The 21104-nt window shown below is 35.0% G+C and overlaps 2 protein-coding genes across 2 annotated transcripts; one reads left to right on the top strand and one right to left on the bottom strand.

Annotated features, from left to right (window-relative positions):
* Positions 1 to 4148: 4148 nt before the first annotated feature.
* Positions 4149 to 5378, top strand: LOC132628493 (protein ROOT PRIMORDIUM DEFECTIVE 1-like). The gene has a single exon (XM_060344270.1). It carries the CDS (start codon positions 4818 to 4820, stop codon positions 5376 to 5378), a length of 561 nt encoding a protein of 186 aa, XP_060200253.1. The 5' UTR covers positions 4149 to 4817.
* Positions 5379 to 6266: 888 nt separating this feature from the next.
* LOC132626407 (scarecrow-like protein 3) lies at positions 6267 to 8464 on the bottom strand. The gene has a single exon (XM_060341267.1). The coding sequence runs from the start codon at positions 7870 to 7872 to the stop codon at positions 6475 to 6477; it is 1398 nt and encodes a 465-aa protein (XP_060197250.1). The 5' UTR covers positions 7873 to 8464; the 3' UTR covers positions 6267 to 6474.
* Positions 8465 to 21104: the final 12640 nt, after the last annotated feature.

Below are 21104 nucleotides of genomic sequence, written 5' to 3'. Positions count from 1 at the left end.
CCACATAGCTCATACTTTGTGTATAAACGCCCGATTTAGCTTGAGTTTGTGTACAAATACCTTTTATATGCTATTATACAAGGTTGATACATTATGTGTAATATTTTTTCCCTCAGGTATAATGTTATATAATATTGTATGTTAGGTTATGTGGCGTAAATATATTCAAAAACTGTATAATTTTATAAATTTTCCCCTTTTTAAACCAACTCCCTCCATCTCAATTTTTGTTCACTATTTGAATAGACACAGAGTTTAAAAAAAGAGAGAAATTTTTTGTCCATAACAAACTTTAAATATTTGTATAGTTGTAAATCATCTCATTAAGTTTTTAAAATTAAACTTTCTCAAAATATAAAATAGTGATATTCTTGTTGACATATATTAAAAAGGAAACTGCTGTAAAAGTGGAAATTGAGGAAATGTTTTAGATTTTTGGGTGAAAATTGGAAGGTACCAGAGCAGGCATTGATGGGGGAGAAGGGAAAAAAGAGCAGCATATATTGGGTGTGTGCTAGTTGTGTTTTAAAATTTTGGTTTTACTATAATGTCCTTGAAGTTGGAAATATCCTATTGGTTTGGAGTACTAAACTTTCTTGAAGTATGGTGGTATTTTTGGCAATTCATTTCCAGTCCAGATTAGCTTATGTGGTGTCTAATGTCTAATCTCTTTTTAATTTATACTTCTACTCTAACCAAAAAAAAAAAAAAAATGAAAATTGTAAATTTGAGCTATTCATTTATCCTTATACCTAATTGTTAAAAAATTGTCAAATAAATCGGCAACCCCTTAAAGGTGGAATCAGTTTTCATTTTGACACTTCAACTGAGATTTTTTCCTATTATACAAACATAATGTATGTCCAAAATGTACCTATTGAACATGTAACTGACAACCAATCAAAAAATTAAAGTTGTGTGATTTACCTACAAATGATGTGGCGAAGTGGCAAATGACATTTAACTTGTATCCTTTTTTTGCATAGTTCAGGCATACGGTATCTGAAGTTAGACTTGACAACATCAAATTTCAGACAAAATGTCTGAAATCATATGTGAATGAAATTCGTACATTTCTGCTCAAAATTCAAGCAAAAATCGATGGACTTCAGTTATTCCGACTTCAACCATTTTTGCTTTAACTTCAATCTTACATGTTGAAGGCACGCAATCAGACATTTTATTTGAAATTAGATTTTATCAAGACTAACTTCATTAGACACCAAAAGTGAATACACATGCAAAAAATTTAAAAGAAAGGCCACAAATTAATGCGACCTGAGAATCTGATATCCGTTCTCTTCGCCCCACCAATAACTTAGCCAAACACCGATTATGGGCCTCTTTATGTTGGCCACTTCAGTGAAGTTCTAAGGCCAGTCCAACTTAGTTGTCAGTTTATATGCAAGGGCAACTTGCATGATTGTCCTTCTCTGGGGCGGTGTTTAATTTTTTTTCTTCAAATTACTAGTCTTTCGCTTAAAATATCCCGAGGTTCTATATTCAAATTTTGGTTTAGTCATAAAATACAAATAAAATTGCAAGGCAAGACTTCGCGAAAATAGTTATGCCTTAAGACAACATCTGCCACATAAGGTAGACTTTTTTCAAAGTCTTGTCTTGTGATTTTTTTTTTTATTGAACGGGGGTTCGAACCCAGAACCTCAGGTATTTTCAACCACCTTTTTAAGCGAAGGCCAAAAATTAAAGACCAGTAATTTGAGGGGAAAAAATTAAAGACCAGTGCAAAAAATTAAAGACTAGTGCCTTTGAAGGACAATCCGAGCAAAAAATTGTATAAAGAAGGGAAATTTACGTAAATGGACCTTCGGACAACTAGTTTACAAAATATGATCGAAGTATACACTATCTATACACTTTGGTCTTATAGGTATGTATAGATATGTATATATTATGTATATTTAGTATAAATTATACACTACCTACACATTGCGTGCATATATATAATAAATTAGATTGCTGAATGTCATTTGGCTGTAATTTTTCCTATAAACAAATTAATGTTTTTGGAGAAGGAAATGTGGATGGATGTCTCGGGTTTTTAGCCATGTAACAAATCAAAATATGAAAAATTATATCAAAAACATATTTGATTTTCTTGAAAGAGGCGAGTTTACTATAATGTCCTTGAAATTGGAATTATCTTATCGGAAAAGGAATATTTTAAAAGGAATTTCTATTACATTGGAAGAACAATGAAGAGGAAGAGAGAAGAAAACGATAATGTAGAACCCAACGTTATCAAATTGTTACTTTTGTTTACTCAATTAGTCAATTTAGGTCAACTGTATTAGACCTCTAATTGTTGCTTTATCCTTGTTTTTTCTAATGCATCGAACATGCTATACAAAAAGTTCACCAAAACTGAATGGCAAATTTTTTATGAGTATTCTATTGGGATACTACTAACATGTATTCAGTGTTTAAATTTTTTTTTGCCTGTCTATCCACTTTGAAACAATTTTAGATATACGATGTCTAAAGTTTTATATGGCTGAAGTTCAGGCAAAAATCGTTGAACTTCAGCCATATGTGCAAAAACTTCTGAACTTAAGGCGAAAATTGCTAAAGTTCTATTTTGCCTGAGTTTCAATCTTGAAACTTCGGCATATCTGAAATTATTTTAAAGTGATTAGACTTGTAAATTTTACGCACTGCAGATATAACTTAAATGGTGGCCAAATTCGGGTATGTATGCACTTGGCCAAACAAATGGCCTTGTTTTTCCGTATTTAATCTGTGTCCCCAGTGAATCATTAATAAAAAAGACAAAAGGCCTTCGAAACTTCAGACATAGTACATCACGAAGTTTCAAGCATTACATAGTTAATATCGACATCAAGAAATTGTCCGTTTCATCTTGTTAAGGTAAGTGCAGACCAGAACAAATCATACACGTATAGTTGTTCGACAAAATTTCCTTTGTTAACGTCTTACTTAAGCAGTCTATACGTTGATTCTTTCGATCACCATAAAAAGAACGGAAAAGGCTCAAATATGCCGAACTATCGAAAATGACTCACTTATATCACTTGTCAATAGTTTAGCTCATATATGTTATCGCCGTTACCAAAATGGCTCATCCATGTTATTTTCCATTAACACCGGTTTTGCAATACCAGATATAACACGTAGCCTTCAATTAGAGGTCTACGTCGTTTAATTAAACCAGCACAAATTAAATCCTAAATTAAACTAAAACCCGACCCATAAATTTGTGCTTGTTTAATTATACGAAGTGGACCTCTAATTAGAGGCCACGTGTCATATCTGGCATTGTAAAACCAGCGTTAATGGAAAATGGCATGGATGAGCCATTTTGATAACGGCGATGGCATAAATGAGTCAAACTATTGACAATAACATAAATGAGTCATTTCCGATAGTTCGATGACATATTTGGATAAAATTATATATACTAGACGTTATTATTGAAGCTTAACCTCTGATAACAAGCTAGGTTACCGATTAATACAGTTGAAGTGCACAAATACCCGATTTTGAGCCTACCAGTTAGCTCATATTTGCAATGCGTAGTATGCAAGACTTTGCTTCGGAACAACTTCAAACATGCAGTGTCTGAAGTTTAGCCATTTCTACCTAAACTTCAGCCGTATGTGGCTGAACGCAGTCATTTTTGTCTGAACTTTAAGCATTTTTCCTCATGCCTAAAGTTCATGCACATATATGGTTGAAGTTCAGAACTTCAGCCGTATGTGGCTGAACTCAGTCATTTTTGTCTGAACTTTAGGCATTTTTTCCTCGTGCCTAAAGTTCATACACATATGGCTGAAGTTCAACCATTTATACCTGGGAGCCGTTTGGACATGATGAAATCATGTTTGGACATGCAATTTGGATTTCTTAAGTTGCAGTTTTTTTTATAAGCATAAAAATCCCACAAGTTGTGAAAACCATCAAAATTTTCCCAATTCTTATATAATCTTACCAAATGAGTAAATCATAGTTCATAATAAAATTAATACGCTACTAGAAGGTCTTTTTAAAAAATACAACATCAATTGATCAAATTTTAGTTCAATAAAAAAGGAAAATTTAACATGAATAGTAATGTAACTACTCTTTAATATAATCCTCCCACATGGTAAACATGATTGATAAATATATTTTACCAACTTGCAGATTAATATTTAATACAAATGGTTGGTAAACATGATTGGTAAATATATCTACCAACCTATGAGTCTTTTTTTACAAAATATAAAAGTATGGGTCAAATTTTACATTTATATTTTGGCAAAATACATCAAAACACCCCTAAACTATACCCAAAATGTCGATATCACACCTAAACTATACGAGCGACCTATTACACACCTTAACATCTTAAAAGTGAATTAAATTACCCCTCCACAGACCAAAACCCCCAATTAGTGAATGGCGTGGGCGACACTCGCCCTCGGGTGAAGCCACGTATTAAATGAACTGATTTATTTTATAATCACGACATTATAATATATTTAACATAATAAACCCATTTTAATACCCAAACCATCCAAATTCAAGAATTTTGAGGGGTCAAGTATTAAAGACCAGCACAATAAATAGGCTTAAAGTGCAAACGACGCCCCTGTAAATGCCACCACTCCGCCGCGAACCACCATTACTGCTTTCACCAACCACCTTTTACAGCCACGGCGAAAAACAATGCTAACTCATCTCCTCCAAAAAATAAACCACAAACCAGCCACCATCACCACCATGCTCCTCCGCCATAAAACCACTTCATCCGAATACGTATCTTCAAGAAACCGTGACCCACTTTTGAAAAACTAATGGACAAATACAAAAACCTCTTTAAAGTCATCTCAATTCAAGACCTCATTCTCGGCACCACAACCACAACCAACACCGCCATCTCCATCGACTTCCTCAACCGTTTATCCCAACGCCTCCATCTCAACCGTGGTGCCACTCATTTCCTCCGTAAATACCCTCACATTTTCCACATTTTCCATCACCCGACTAAACTACAACCTTATTGTACACTCACACAAACTGCACTTAATATCACTCATCAAGAAAGTGCAGCTATTAATGCTGATTTGCAACTGGTGGTTGACCGTTTAGTGCGTTTGTTGTCGATGTCGTTGACTAAAGAATTGCCCCTTAGGGCTATATTTAAGGTTTTTAGGGAACTTGGGTTGCCTGATGATTTTGAGGATAGTGTAATCTTGAAAAAATCTGATCTTTTTGCGGTTTTTGATAGTGGGAATGAACCGAACACTCATGTGTTGAAAGTTGTTGGGGATGTAAAGAAGGGGGAGTTAATTGCAGCTGTTGATGAGGGGAGAGTAATGGAATGTTGTAAAGAGGATTGTGAGGTTATTAATTAGGATTGTTTAATTGATTTTTCATTTTTAAAAAAAATTATAATGGCCCTTTTTACAGCTACAATGCACTAAAAAATATGGACAAATACGCGCCTGAATTTGGGTCTGTGGAGGGGTAATTTAATTCACTTTTAAGATGTTAAGGTGCATAATAGGTCGCTCGTATAGTTTAGGTGTGATATCGACATTTTGGATATAGTTTAAGGGTGTTTTGATGTATTTTGCTTTTATATTTTTTGAAATCATGATTTCAAATCTCAAATCATGCCTTTTTGGATGATTTGAGATTTCATTTCATGAGATGAAATTAGAGATGAAATCGCATGTTCCAAATGCTAATTTCATCTCATGAGATGAAATCCCATGTCCAGACGCCTACTTGAACTTCATGTGAAAATGCCAGGACTTCACTTATATAAAACTTCAGATATTGTCAAGCCTAACTTGAGACACCGCATGTTTGAAGTTGTTTCAAAGTGGAAAGATATGCATGTTTGAAGTTGTTTCAAAGTGGAAAGATATGTAAAAAAAAAATTAAAATTGGTACACATTAAATAGCGAGGTCTAAATAGGGTACCTGTGAAATCATCACGATTAACAAAACACGATTTCTCAATTGGCTTATATCCTGGCATAAGTTATATCGAACCTATGCTATCATACAAAGGCCTTATTCATGTTTGCTTCCCTTCAAGCATTCCTTCTCACACACAAGCATTTAGAAAAATAATCCAAATATTTACTCGGTGAGAAACCATTAGAATGTTCCTATCTGAGATCATCCCACAGATTATTCGAAGGTGGAATTTGATTATGTGCAAGTTATTCCCTTAGGAACTTTATCTTACTAATAATAACACAGATTTGAGCTATTCTTTGTTACACATGAGATTACCTTATGGAACTAGAACATGCACAAAATTATGAACTGTATACAACACAATGAAAAGTCACCACCCTAACATCCTCAAGAAAGGGCAACAACAAACTATTAGAAAGATTACAATCTCCATGGGAGTTTTCACTTCACAAAAGTACTTTCCTACATAGTGCATTACAAAATGAAAAGTTAACCTTTGATTTTTAACTGGTCTAAATCTCACCTCCTACATCTCCATGCTGACACTGAGAAAAGCGCGCGATCTTGCCAGCAAATCACCACACTACCGTTCTCTTCTTTAATCTTGTATCCATCACAACTGTAACTCTGCAACAATCTCCTAGCTTGCAGCATGGCGTAATAACTCAAAGGCACGTTCCCAAAACCGGCTCCACCAAATCTTTGAAACCATTTATCCAGTTTTTCGTGCCTCTCCTTCCGTTCGACTCCCTCACATCCTACAATGTTCTTAATCTCCTCACCGAATAGCATTTTCTCGACCTTTAACCTCTCTAACGACGTTCTCTGTAGTGTGAATTCAAGACAATCGAATAATGCAGCATAAAAGTACAAAGATTCCGATAGCCTTTCCATAAGGGTCGTTCCGTTATGGTTCGACTCTTGTTCTGTGACCACCATGACCTTTGGAGACAAACCCCACAATGCATGGAGGAATCCATCCATCTTTGCTGATGCAGTCGAAGATAGCGGAGATGAAGATGCCGATTCATTAGTTGTATCTTTTTCGAGCAAGTCCCCTAAAGTATTTTGGTTTAATAATGCCCTTTGTAAGTGAAGGCCATTCAAATGCTTGAAAGCCAAAGGGGACTTCTTTTGTTGCTCATCATCATGAGCTAAAAGAGTGTGCAATTGCATAACCGAACTAATAGCTAAAGCCTCCCCGGTTTTCACTCGTAGTTTCTCCACATCCAAATTCTCCAATTTACTAACTACCTGATGGAACTGAAAAGGGATATCAAGCTTTTCCGCTTCTTCTGTTAGAACATGTGCTATTTGCTCTAACACTTCCTTTTGCTGATGAACCCCCGTAATCCTCAAATGAGGCGGTCCTTCAGGGCGCGCACTCAAATCCTGAAGCAGCGCGCGCCATTGAAGGGGCTCACAAGCGTTAAGATCGACTATATGAACCATTTTTTCTCCTTCCATAGCTTCGATGATCGCTTGATTAGTGATCACGGAAGCCACTTTCAAGAACGGAAAGTACTCGAAAAACATCTTCTTGACCAAAAAATCCTCCGATACAACCGATAACTTAGTCGAATTCAAGGCCTTATAAATACCAGGCCAAGACCTCAAAATCCTATCAGCAAGTGCCTCAGCGAAATACGAGGCAATTCGCTGCATTGTATCGCCATTAGGACATGCAAGGTGGGAAATTTGGTCAAGTGCTATGTTAGCATTTTCAAGGTTACCACCAGCAACATGGTTAGCACAAGCAAGCAAAAGGTGAATTAGATATAAACCTCTTTCCTCAGATTTCAATTCTTTAAGACATTGGTATGGTGAACCAAAAGTAGGTGAAAGTGATGACATCATGGAGAAATTTTGAAGTGGTGATGATGGTGTCACTGATGATGAACCATCATCTTGTAACATTGTCACATAAAATACACCCCAAAAAATAGCCTAAAAGAGTTTAAGAAAATCAAAACTTTGGTAGTTCACACAACTTAGGATGATGCAAATGTGAAAAAAGAAAGATTCTTGAAAATCAAGACCCAAAATTAGCAATATATCAAGCAAAAAAAGAAAAAAGAGAAATGTGTACTAGAAAGATTAAGGATATGAGTCTGAATTCACTACCATTTAAAACCATACTATAGAAGCTTAGCAAAGACAAATTTGGCAAGAATTACAAGTTTACAAGTAGAAAAACAGAGTAAAAACAGAGCACAAGTTCCCAAAAAGACAAATTTGGTAAGAACTCACCAACAAGATAAAGAACCCGGATTCCTTTGTGGGTTATTCAATTCATCAAATATCCATAAAAAGCACAACAATAATTCACATTTTTTTTTTTGTAAATTTCTTTGCTTTAATAGAATTTTTGGAAAGAACAAGTTCAAGATTCTTTGTAAATTTGTTGGTGATGATATAGAGAGAGAGACAGAGAGGAATTGGAGTTTTTGGGTTCAATTAAAAGCTGCGTCATAAGAGATGAAGTTTGAGACTACTTTGTTTTGTTGTCTTTTTTTTTTTTTTTTTTTTTTGGAAACTTTGTTTTGTTGTCGACAAAGCGTGGGGTTAAGTTTTGTAGGTAATGTTTTTGGTTTTGTGTTTTGCGTATTTCAGAGGAATATGGAATTTGTGAAAAACAGAGCCCTCTTTTTTTGGCTTTTTGTGTTTTAGGCTTTTACCTCTCCTTCCACGTGTCTCATTATTTTTAATTGTTTTCGCAAAGCTAATAGTGAAAAATACATCTAAACGGTTATTTTTTTCACGTTTCATATCTCAATTATTCATTATTCATTTACGTACCTAAAATAACATTCTTTTCATATTAAAACACGCATCCATGTTAGTTTAGGTAAGTACAAGGAATAATGGATAGTTGACGAACTCTGCGTCTAGGCAGGGGCGAATTTATGCATTAAAAATGGGTCACGTGAACACATGGTCACCTGACTAAATTTGATAAATTATGTATATAATTTCTTAAATATATCTAATATTAACTGAAAGAACACGTGGTCAAACTAGACTAGATGGAATACTGATTAAGTGTTGAGTTTAATCCCTTAAGATTGTAAAATCGAACCCACTAAATGCACTTTCATTTATATTTTACCCATTAATCATATCAAAATGTAAAACACCCAACTCTTTTCATTAAAGGCTATTTCTATCCTAAATTAAGACGTTTCACATACTCAAGTCAAAGAGTACAACTAATTGCATAAAATAAAATCGCAATTTCTGATTCGAATCTTGGACATCTTAACACATGTCCAACTTCCTTCTCGAAAATGGAATGCATCAAACTTAGGCCCGTTTGTCCATAGATACTAAATTTTTTTTATTTTTTTTTAAATTTTGGAGTTAGAGTTAGATTTAGAGTTGTGTTTGGCCACAATTTTTGAAATTGTAGTTTATGGTGAAATGTGATTGTAAAAAAGTGAAAGAATTTTGAAAAATAAGTTTTTTGAGTTTTTGATATTCCGAAAAAAAGTGAAAAAAAATTCCGGAAAAAAGTGAATAATTTTTATGGCCAAACGGCACCTTAGAAATTCTAAGATGATTACTCATATGCCTCAACTATTCAACCGTCGTCTTAGGTACCTCTGGGTATCTAAACTTTCCTCTTTCTCTACTCTTATGATTTTTTTTATTTTTTTATAACGTGGTGTTTGGATCAGCTAACTAAAAAATATTTTTGTTGTTATTTTCTTCTCTTTATCCACGTTGTGAAGAGGAGATTCAAATGAAGTAGTTGGTTATGACTATAAACTTATGACATTACACTTTGAATTATTTACATACTAAGTTATGTTTGCGTGGCTAGTTCAGAGTAATTTAAGATTGCTTAACTCTATTCGAGTTGATGAGATGTAAAACAAGCATCTCTTTCAGTTCAAGGGAAAAGTAATAACTCTTTCCAAATTTATTCTACCTGTGTTTTCCATTAAATCAATACTAAAATTTAAGAATTTCAAGTGAATTTTCGAGTGTTAAATTATGTGATCATCTCATGGGAGCACCTAATCTACATGACCTAACTCTCTTTTGTACTTATTTGTATCTTTTGATTTTAAATACTTAATCATAATGGAATATCTTCATCAAGAAGTTTAAATTTTTAGGGCGAGTAGAATCACTTAAATACATCATGTCTCAATACGTTTTCCGCGTGTAAGGCTTATTCTTTTCAAGGACCAAATAAGTTCTAGTATATTTTGGCTTTTTGAGCGATGGTAACATTTAAAGTCAGAATATCTGTTTACTTTAATATTATGTTAAGTTGTGTGTTCATCTAAAAACTTCAATAATTAAAACATTATACTTTTAATTATTTAATTATATCATATTTCAGTACCGAGCTAATCCCCCTTTCTCTCTCAAATCTCATCATCTTGTAAAAATTTGAGATGTTTCCAATCACTAAAAGATAAAAAGAACAGATAGACTAGTAGATGAAAACCAAATAATGGTCTTTGCTTTGACAATATGTTCATATAACGTTTTCTCTGAGGTAGTAAGTATAGACTGTGGAACAGCCTTTTTGGTTGTATGTTTGTCACTACCTAAAGTGGACAAGGAATCAGGGTGGCTAAAAGACTACTATATTCTGAAGAAAACACTAAAATCCAAACATGTCCTAACAAAGGACAAGAAAAATGACATCACTTGCTTTGGTTTATTGTGGGGACAAGTGTGAGAATTGCAAGAAGAAGAGACAATTCAGCTTGGTCTTTATCTTCTCTTTGCTCATAAATTAAGTATAGTAATAAAAAAAGAACAAGTTAAGACAAAGAGACAATGGCTTTAAGGAACCAGCCAAAAGAAGACAGCACATTCATGTTTCGTCCTTTACTTGTTAGACTCTTAGCTGCAAAGAATGGAAATTTTGGCCACTTGTTGATAAACCCAATGGAGATTTTGGAAGTTAGCCAACCACTTTGCTATTTTGGACTGAAGGATCCAAGATCAGTATTTAATGCATGATATGAAACTTTGGACTATACTTGAAAGTTTATCTTTTTGTTTTATAGCCCCTAAACTTTGTCACATTTTTCTTTTTCTTAAGGATATCTAAATCGAGGGTTATATCTATTGGGTATCTAAATCAGTCCAAATTCAATCCTATTGGGTACTTTTTACCTACGTGGCACAGCAATTGAGTCTACTTTTTCTTGGGCGAGTAGACAACTCTTTTTTCCTTAAGCTTTTTTGGTTAAAATTTTACCTCTTTTAAATAAAATTTAATAGATAAAAAAATAAAAAAATAACCCACCTATCCCCCCCCCACCCGTCTGTCCCTTGACCCCACCCCACCCATCCCCTCTCGCCCAAAATGTTCACTGTACGTTCTTCTTCTTCTTCCTTTTTTTTTTTCTCTTCTTCTTCTTCTCCACTGTACGTTCTCCTCCTCTTCTTCTTCTTCTTCCTTTTTTTTTTCTCTTCTTCTTCTTCTTCTTCTTCTTCTTCATTATAGCACTTCATTTCTTTTAATTATTTATATAAAATTAATTTGTGAATTCGATGTTATTTCTTACCACCATTTTTTTTACCTTTTTAGATTTGAAAAGTAGTATTGTCATCTTGTTCACCGGAAAAAATGGGGATTCACCATTACTATGACTCTTTTTTTTATCGTACCTTTCATTAAAGGTTGGTGGGTCTTGTAAAGACATTGATAGACCTAAATAAGAGAAGAAAAGGAAAATAAATTATTGGTGGGGTGAGGAGACAGCGATTGGGAGTGATGGTGGGGCGGCCAGTGGTGGGGGAGCGGTGGCCAGTTAGGGGAGGGGGTGCATAATTTATTTTTTAATTATTATGATGGACCCCCCCCCCCCCCCCCCCCCACTGCCACGTGTCATGTTTTCATTTGACAAAGTTGCCACGTCATGGAGAGTGTAATACACTCTCTTAATGTTGCTGATTATTGTGAAAAAGGTACCTAATGGGATCGAATTTGGACTGGTTTAGATACCCAATAGGTACAACCCTCGGTTTAGGTACCTTAGAGGAAAATGTGACAAAGTTTAAGGGGTTATCTATGACTTTTGCCTTTCCTTTTTGTTTCAAAAGTTGATAGTTAGGATGAGTACTAGCAAACTATGCATGTGCGATGTACGGGGCTCAATATAATTAATTGACTTACTCACTTTAGGGATTCCTTCTTCTGACACAGCAACGCAATTTGAATTAGTATCAAAAGTAAGTACTAAATAATTTATTTTTTCCTTGAATCAACTTATTGGTCTTATGATATATCTCAGTATCGAGGATGAGACCAAAGAACTGTATTTGTTTAGAAACTCTCCTGGGAGATAGGTATATGCAATCTGTGCGACCAGATGTTCATACAGTATGCATGGGATTAGCTGCTTGAATGAGATCTTTTATCGTGGTCGGAGGAGAAATTGTCAAACGTCTAACATTACCTCACGCTTGGCGCCAATGAGGTTTTTATTTGAGAGAAAAAAGAAGACTATGCCTTCGCCATATGAATACTAAGTAATAATAGCATGACACTTCGAATTCGATATGAGAAATTTTTGTATTTTTTTTTCAAAACATTAGATTCTGTATCGAGAGAATAGTATGAGATAAGGGGTATTTTCAATTTGCTCTTATCTATCCGGAGTTCAGTTCAGCGTCACAAACTTTTTTGTCTTCATGCCGGAGAGTTCTTAACAATATTTATGTTATGAAAGAGTACGAAAAAAAAAGATTTTTTTCTTATTTGATCGGATTAAAAAGAAACTTTAGGATTGCTGAATCACAGACAACAAAAGAAAAATAAACATATTTATGGTTTGTATATTTTGCAAAGGATACCGCGATTATCCGTAGTGAGTCTAATATGTTGTTTCTTTTCTTCTTATTTTTTCCTTAATTTCTCAATTGTTGTTAAAATTTGTCTTATTTTGGTTATGTCCGCCTCTTTTTATATTTAGTAAGTTGACAATTCAAATATCCTACATGTCAAGTTTATAATCACAAGATTCAAAGGATATTTTATTATATTATACACATTTTTAATTAGAACTGCAAGATTCAAAAGTATATTTTTATTTTTTAAACTCCGTGTCTAGTCAAAGTCAGACACTTAAATTGAGACAGAGGGAGTATATGCCAAATGAAGGAAATGAAAGGACAATTGAGACACTGCGGACACGTGAGGATCTAAAAAGTAAACACACAAGAGGTAGAATTAATGTCAAACTTCTGAAATGTACACATGTTAGTCCTTGCTTAGAGTATAATTTCATGTGCTTTCTATAATAGAGTAATAAAATGAAGTGTAGAAGTAAAGAAATATGATAACGTAAAAGTGGAATACACGTGTACAGTTGGCAAACCAAGTAGTAGTACTTGTTAAATGAAGTGGACCCACAAGTGGCAAAAAGAAAAGAAACAAGTACAGTTGAATAAGTCTAAATTTAGTGTACAACTCAGACAGCTTTTGGTACAATTTGTTATTGCTATGTTAGTCCCTCTTAGGCACTTATATATATATACTAGCAACACATGTCCGTGCGATCCACAGGCCGAACATGTCTGTTCGTTTTAATTAGCCAGTCTTTAAGGTTTGTATTTTGAAAATAAATTTTAAAAACATTCTAATTGTTATTATATATACAAAATGTATTTTATGTACTATCACTTTAGTTGTAATTAAAAGTCTTTGAGATGGAAAAAGTCGGACCTTTTTATCATTATCATGACAATAAAAGTTGTTCATTGATGTAAAAGAAAATTAGTACGAATATGAGGGAAAATAAATATTTTGGTTCTAAATTTTTTCTTTTAAATTCTTCAATATTTTATATGTATACGGACATGTTGATATCCATTTCAATTAAGTAACTATTCAGATCCAAACATAAGAACCATTTTGTTGTATATATTGGATTAAAATATTTTTATTAAATTAATATTAATTGTTACAAAGAAATCAAAATTAGAAAGATATATGTTATATCATTAATCACCAAATTTTAATTCTGAAATGAAAATATAAAGTAATATATTTTATAAATGTAAAGAAATAATAATCAGAGACTGCAAAGAAGAGTAAATAAGTACATTATTGACAATGAAGGAAAACGGGGATAAATGTCATTCCCTCCCTTTACTTTTACTTGTCGACGTTAACATATCAAGGAAAAAAATCACGGAAAAAAAATTCTTCTTATTTTACCTCTCACATTAATTATTCATTTTCAAATTATTTTCTGAGACTATTGAGACTATATACCAATAAATATGGATATTATGATAAAATATATACTTTATTTATTAATTTTCAAAGAACGTGAAAAGTCAAAAGTGAACAAGTTATGTGTAGGACCATTAAAATAACTTTTGATACAAATTTGCATTGCTATTGTTCGTCCTCTCTTCACATTTAAAGTGTTGGCAAAGAACAAAAATGGGGATAATAGAAATAGAAAAGAAGATAAATATAGAATAGAAAATTAGACATATATTTTTAATAATGTGGCCAAGTAACATAGGACGGAAGAAGTATTTTATTTATTAATTCTTAAAGAACGTGAAAAGTTAGGTATAGTAATGTGGCTAAGTAATATGGAACGGAAGGAATACTTCATTTATTAATTCTTAAATAATGTGAAAAGTCAAAATGAACAAGTAAAAGTGCACGGAGGAAATAAATATGTGTCGGAGAATTAAAATAGAAGTGCACACGTGTGTATATGAGAAGAGAATAAATATTAAGCACTGTGGTATATATCCACGTGAGATTTATTACTTCTCAAAGAATGTGAAAAGTCAAAAGTGAACAAATTAAAGTGCATGGAGGAAATAAATTTGTGTAGGAGAATTAAAATTGAACTGCATATGTCTATACACGAGAAAAGAATAAATATTCAGTTAGAACACGAAAAGTCAAAAGTGAACAAGTAAAAGTGCACGGAGGAAATAAATGTGTCGGAGAATTAAATTTAAAGTGCATATGTCTATACATGAGAAGGGAAATAATATTAAGTATTATTACATATGTCTACATGGGATATAAAAATAGTTGGATAAAGTGTACAAATTATATAGCTCATGGTACAAGAATTTAATGCAGGTACAATTTTTAAAGTCCATGGTTGTGTTCGTCCCCTTACGGGGCTTCTATATAATAGAAAAATATACTAGAAATGTAAAAAGCCAAAAGTGAACAAGTAAAAGTGCATGGAGGAAATAAATTTGTGTAGGAGAATTAAAATTGAACTGCATATGTTTATACATGAGAAGAGAATATATATTCAGCTAGAACATGAAAAGTTAAAAGTGAACAAGTAAAAAAGCATGTTAGAACATGAAAAGTTAAAAGTGAATAAGTAAAAGTGCACGGAGGAAATAAATATGTTAAGAATGTGAAAAGCCAAAAGTGAACAAGTAAAAGTGCACGGAGGAAATAAATATGTCGGAGAATTAAATTTGAAGTGCATACGTCTAAACATGAGAAGGGAATAAATATTAAGTATTATGACATATGTCTACGTGAGATATAAAAATAATTAAATACAGCGTACAAATTATATAGCTCATGGTACATTTTCTATAAGAATGTAAAATGCCAAAAGTGAACATGTAAAAGTGCACGGAGGAAATAAATTTGTGTATGAGAATTAAAATTGAACTACATATGTCTATAGATGAGAAGACAATAAATATTCAGTTAGAACACGAAAAGTCAAAAGTGAACAAGTAAAAGTACACGGAGGAAATAAATATGTCAGGGAATTAAATTTAAAGTGCATATGTCTATACATGAGAAGAAAAGTAATATTAAGTACTATGACATGTGCCTACATGGGATATAAAAATAGTAGTGTACAAATTATATAGCTCATGGTATAAGAATTTAATGCGGGTACAATTTTTAAAGCCCATTGTACAACCATGGGATGTTGTGTTCGTCCCCTTACGGGGCTTCTATATAATAGAAATTAGAAAAATGGGGACTTTTGTTAGGTTTAATAGCGTACTGATTGATATAGTTTTTTCTACATTTAGAACTTGAAATGTTATACATGGCATTTATAATACGGAAAGGGTCAAAAATACCACTAAACTATCCGAAATAGACCACATATACCCTCCGTTTGCATTTGGGACCAAATATACCCCCGCCGTCACTCCAAGGGACCACATATACCGCTCATGTTAACAGACTTGGTTATATGCTGACGGGGCAGTCCACGTGGAAAAAAAATTCCACCTGGACATCCACGTGGAAATTGGCAGTCCCTGTCGTTAGGAATAACGATTGCAAGTCTAGCTTTAGGCTTTAATTCATATTCCATTACAGTCCATCACTGTTCTCTTGAATTATTTTATTTTGTTGATGCATTCAATTGAAATTTAGCTAAGAAATGAGGCATGAGAAATGATGTAAGATCAATGCTATTATGGCTGGCCTTTTATATGATACTGGTGTTTTGCTGCACCGGAAAACAGAGGCGGAGACAAAATTTGAGATTTGTGGATTTGACATTTTAAGACAGAACAACAACTTCAAGCATAGGCGGAGCCAGGATTTTGAGGCTTTAAGCCTTCATAAAGAAACCGATAGTTGGTAGTTAGATCTCTTGTTAGTGGAACGTGCTCTTTCAGTTTTCTTCATTTATCAATTTTATGTTTTGTTTTATTAAAATTAACTAAAAAAAATCTACGTTATAAGAAAAAGGAAATACTACCCACTGATGGAGGATAGCACGAGTGAGTGAAAAGTCTTTTACATATTTTTTTTTTAAAAGAGAGTACATAGCTAAAAACAAAAAAGAAAAAAGAAACGCTGGAGCTTGGTTTCGAACCCAAATCTCATAAGGAGCAGTGCTTGACTAGCCTCTTCGCACCACTGAACCATCGACAACACTTGATAGCGGGCATGCACGTAAAATTTTCATATTCATTCACTGGATTTTCCAGTACTAATACAGGATCTACGCAAAAACTACTGGGTTCGTCCGAACCCCCTATTGCACTGTAGCTCTTCCCCTACCGGAAAAGATGAACAATTATATGAAAGACTACATCCATGTGTACAATGTTGGGTAGAGTATTGACACTGCCATAGCTGCTCTGTACCTTCATTAGATGCTGGTTGGTGTCCATATGCTCTCTATACATGTAATAATGCATTGTGTTTGGTGGATTTATATGTTCAGTTTCTTCATTTTGTAGTGGGTCATCAGTTCAATCTTTAGTAGACCCCTACACTTTGTTGTAGTAGAAAAGAATCCAAGAGCTGCGGAAGATACGTTTATTTTTTTCCAAATTTTCGACTAATGTGACTCTTTCTGTCGAGCTTCTTGCTTTTTTGCTGGTCATGAGAGCACGGGCAAGGAATGACATACACTAATTTTAGCTTGGAGAAGATGGATTTGAAAATTAGGGTTCTAATTTGGAGTTGGGTGTAGAAGTGTGAAATGAGGGGTAAAATTATAATTTTACCCCTTTAATTAGATGATAGGTGGGTCGGGTTATTAGCTTAGGTGGATGTTTATGTGGAATTTTTTTTTTTCACGTGGACTGCCCCGTCAGCATATAACCAAGTCTATTAACATGAGGGGTATATGTGGTCCCTTGGAGTGACGGAGAGGGTATATTTGGTCCCAAATGCAAATAGAGGGTATATACGGTGTATTTCGGATAGTTCAGGGGTATTTTTATAATATTTAGAATTCATGAGATGCGGACTCAGAATTTGAAGACGACAGGTTATCATTAAGGGTAGATGCACATTAGTTAAAGCATGTGACTCGATACAGCTTCATCTAGTAATTTTACTAAAAAAACATAGAATTAATGTACTAATGTATAAATATGAATTAAGTAGGTGTTTGGCCATACAATTTGGAATCATGATTTTATATTTTGATTTCAAATCAATATTTGTTTATGAAATTTGCACAAAATTTCAACTTCAACTTAATATCATGATTTCAAATCCTAAATTCTCCAAAAAGTAGGATTTAGGATTCCAAATTACGATCTCAAAATTTTTAACCCTAAGTTTACAAATTGTAAAAAAAAAAAAATCCATAAATTGATAGATATATTTTTAATGTAAAAACTTGACTCAAAGTAACAAGGTGGTTCGTCTTCTCGAACATCTGATCGGAAATGCATGCTCGGCGTCAAGAGATTGTTCCTACCATGGGGAAGATTATATTAAAGAGTAGTTACACTACAACTCATGTTCTATTTTCCTTTGTGTTGAACTAAAGTTTGATCAATAGATGTGTCTTCCGGTAACATAAAACTTTATCATGAACTATTGTCACGCCCTAAAACTCACCCTAGACGTGACCGGCATTCGACGTCATGAACAACATCGGAAGAACCTTATAAATCAATGACGTCAAACCCCTTTTTGATAATCTTTCATTTATTTTAATTAAACAAGTGATAAACAACTAAACAAAATCTAAGATCACAATTATGAAACAAAATCAGCGAAAGCCAAATCAAATACTTAGTTAATAAACGTGGCACAAATGCCCCAACGAGTCATCCGAGACTCCAACATACTACCCACAATCTGACAACTATCTAAGGAGCTTCTAAGATAATGAGCAATGTCTAAATTATCGAGACACAGCCCGAAACTAAAATATGAAAAGTAAAGATAGAATGGTGCCCCACGAACAATCATGTGGGCTCACCGAATAGTATCGAAAGCAGCAAGTTCTCTTAAGTCGTAGGCGTATCACGAACCTGTTCCTCAATGATACCTAACATACCCTAAAAAACAACAATGGTATGCCTGAGTACTGGGTACTCCGTGAGTGTCTAAGGGGCAATAGTTAACAAAACAAGATATAATGAATAAAATCAATAAAATGATGTCAATGAAAGTAATAGTTCAAACCCAGGAATAAAGTGAGTCAGCAACATTAAAGAGTCATAAAAAAATCCAACAATGACAGACACATTACTTAACTCCTTACCATTTACCAGGCCAAGTATTTCACTGACGAATTCAAATCACCACAAGCCACTCACAGGCAACAAGATATAAAATAAGCCACTCACAGGCTAATCGAAGTACGAAACAAGCCACTCACAGGCATATCAATCAATCAACACTCCGGGTTAGGAAACCGCGGAGGCTAATCGTCCTCTGGACTAGCACAGCAATAGATACCTCGGGTGTCACGACCCAGCCCCGTGGGCCGCGACTGGTGCCCTTCTGGGACACCCCAAACGAACTCACACCCAGATCATCGTAATCAGACTCGTCCAGACCCAACGTACGCTATTCGAACTCAACATCGTAATCAGACAACTACCGAACACTTATCCTAAGCAGTCGCCCGTACAGATCAGACAAATCACGAATCAGAAAGGAGGCGGAATATACATCGCCAAATTTCACACACACACATCAGAAGGGTGGCGGAATGCACATCGCCCCCAAGTACATACACATACATACTTACTCAGAGGCCGACTTGGCCATAGCAGTGTACGGGCCGCTTAAGATTGCAAAACAGACTCACATGCAAACACACCGGACCCACGACCCACAAATCTGACTACAGGCCTCTAGACAAACAGAACATAAGACATATGAACATAGGACGGGACAGGGCCCCGCCGTACCCACTCATCCAAGTATGCAGAATACAGACACAACAAAAGATATGTACCAAAAGTAGGCTCCGGATCAAGGGGAGCTCTCCAACACAGCAGACTGAGTAGCCTAAATCGGAGGACCACCCAGACGAGCTTCTGTACCTGCGGGCATGAAACACAGCCCCCGAAGAAACGGGGGTCAGTACGGGAGAAGTACTGAGTATGTAAAGCAGAAGGTACAGAAATCACAAACACAGCTGGGGTCAGAAGAACAAACACACCAACGTCGCAAACAAAGCAAACCTGTGCGGGAGGCGAACGTACAAAATGCAAATCAAATCATGTATAGGGTTTAGGAACGTGGTCACCCCCCCGACGCTGGTGCCACAACACATCATAACTCCAGAAGTTTTCAAATCTCCGTACAGTCTCCAGACACATCATATCACACACACATCATATCATCAGAACATATCAAATGCCATATCACATCATAACTCCATAAACGGTAACCGGCCCTATGGCGAGGCCTCGGAAACCGTAACACATCATAACTCCCGAATATAACATAGTGCGCACGATCACAAAGTCGGCCCGGGTACCGACGAACGAAGTCATAGCAGACAGCATGAACAGAGTAGTGCAGAAATCATATGCATATCAAAAATAATTTGTCGGACTCAACATATCGTTTACATATAGGAATATACTGACGCCAGAAGGGTCGGAGTAGGAATCGAATTGATAAGAGTAGGCATATAAAGGTTACGAAGTTCCAAACTGTCAAATTCGTAAGAAAACTGTTCATAAGGCATTTTCCGAAAAATCTCACATCATTCAGAGTGCAGAACGTACATTAATGACATAGGAAGTTTCAAACACATCTCTGGGTCATACGCAGACGGTTGCGGATCATAACGGACACAAACGAGTCAAACAAACCGAATAAGGGGAGCCGCGGGGCTCGCGGGCCCACCTCGGGTCAAATTGAGGCGGCGGACAAAATTTACAGACTTTCGGCTCCATAGAGCCATCTACGAAAGTTTCGAAGAGTTTCGGACACAACTGCACAAGTTATGGAGGTACGAACATCCTTTTAACCAAATAGGACCAAAAGGCTTCAATCGCGCTGAATGAATAGTGCTCGAACTTGAACCTCGATTTCCGAGAGCAGAGTTATTCCCGAGATTCCGAAATTTACCTAGTAGGTCTAGGACATGCCAAAAGAATAAGAGGTAGGCTTTACATACCTGGTTGGCGCCTTACGCTCCTCAAATCGCAGTTCCCGTTTCGTCCAGAAACTGCAAATGGTCACTTTTACCAGTTACTATTCATGAGAATTAACATATTCATCTTTGGGCTAAACTTGGCTACCGAAATTTCGGCAGCACTTCCCCTATAAATCTAACACCCCCGAGACTTAGCTCGGCTCAAAATACAACAACAACAACAGCCCAAACGTCATTAAGCCATACAACCCACAATTATACTACATAAACTTCAAAATTTCACTTTAATACATAAGTTGACAATTCTTGATTCAACTTCAAAAGTCCAAA

The sequence above is a fragment of the Lycium barbarum genome, chromosome 2 (assembly GCF_019175385.1).
Source record: "Lycium barbarum isolate Lr01 chromosome 2, ASM1917538v2, whole genome shotgun sequence".
Classification (NCBI taxonomy): Eukaryota; Viridiplantae; Streptophyta; class Magnoliopsida; order Solanales; family Solanaceae; genus Lycium; species Lycium barbarum.
The sequence above is the reverse complement of the archived record's forward strand: the minus strand, read 5'-3'. Positions and strand labels throughout refer to the sequence as shown.

Coding starts and splice junctions, on each gene's coding strand:
- LOC132628493 (XM_060344270.1), top strand. CDS start 4,818: ATGGACAAATACAAAAACCTCTTTAAAGTCATCTCAATTCAAGACCTC.
- LOC132626407 (XM_060341267.1), bottom strand. CDS start 7,872: ATGTTACAAGATGATGGTTCATCATCAGTGACACCATCATCACCACTT.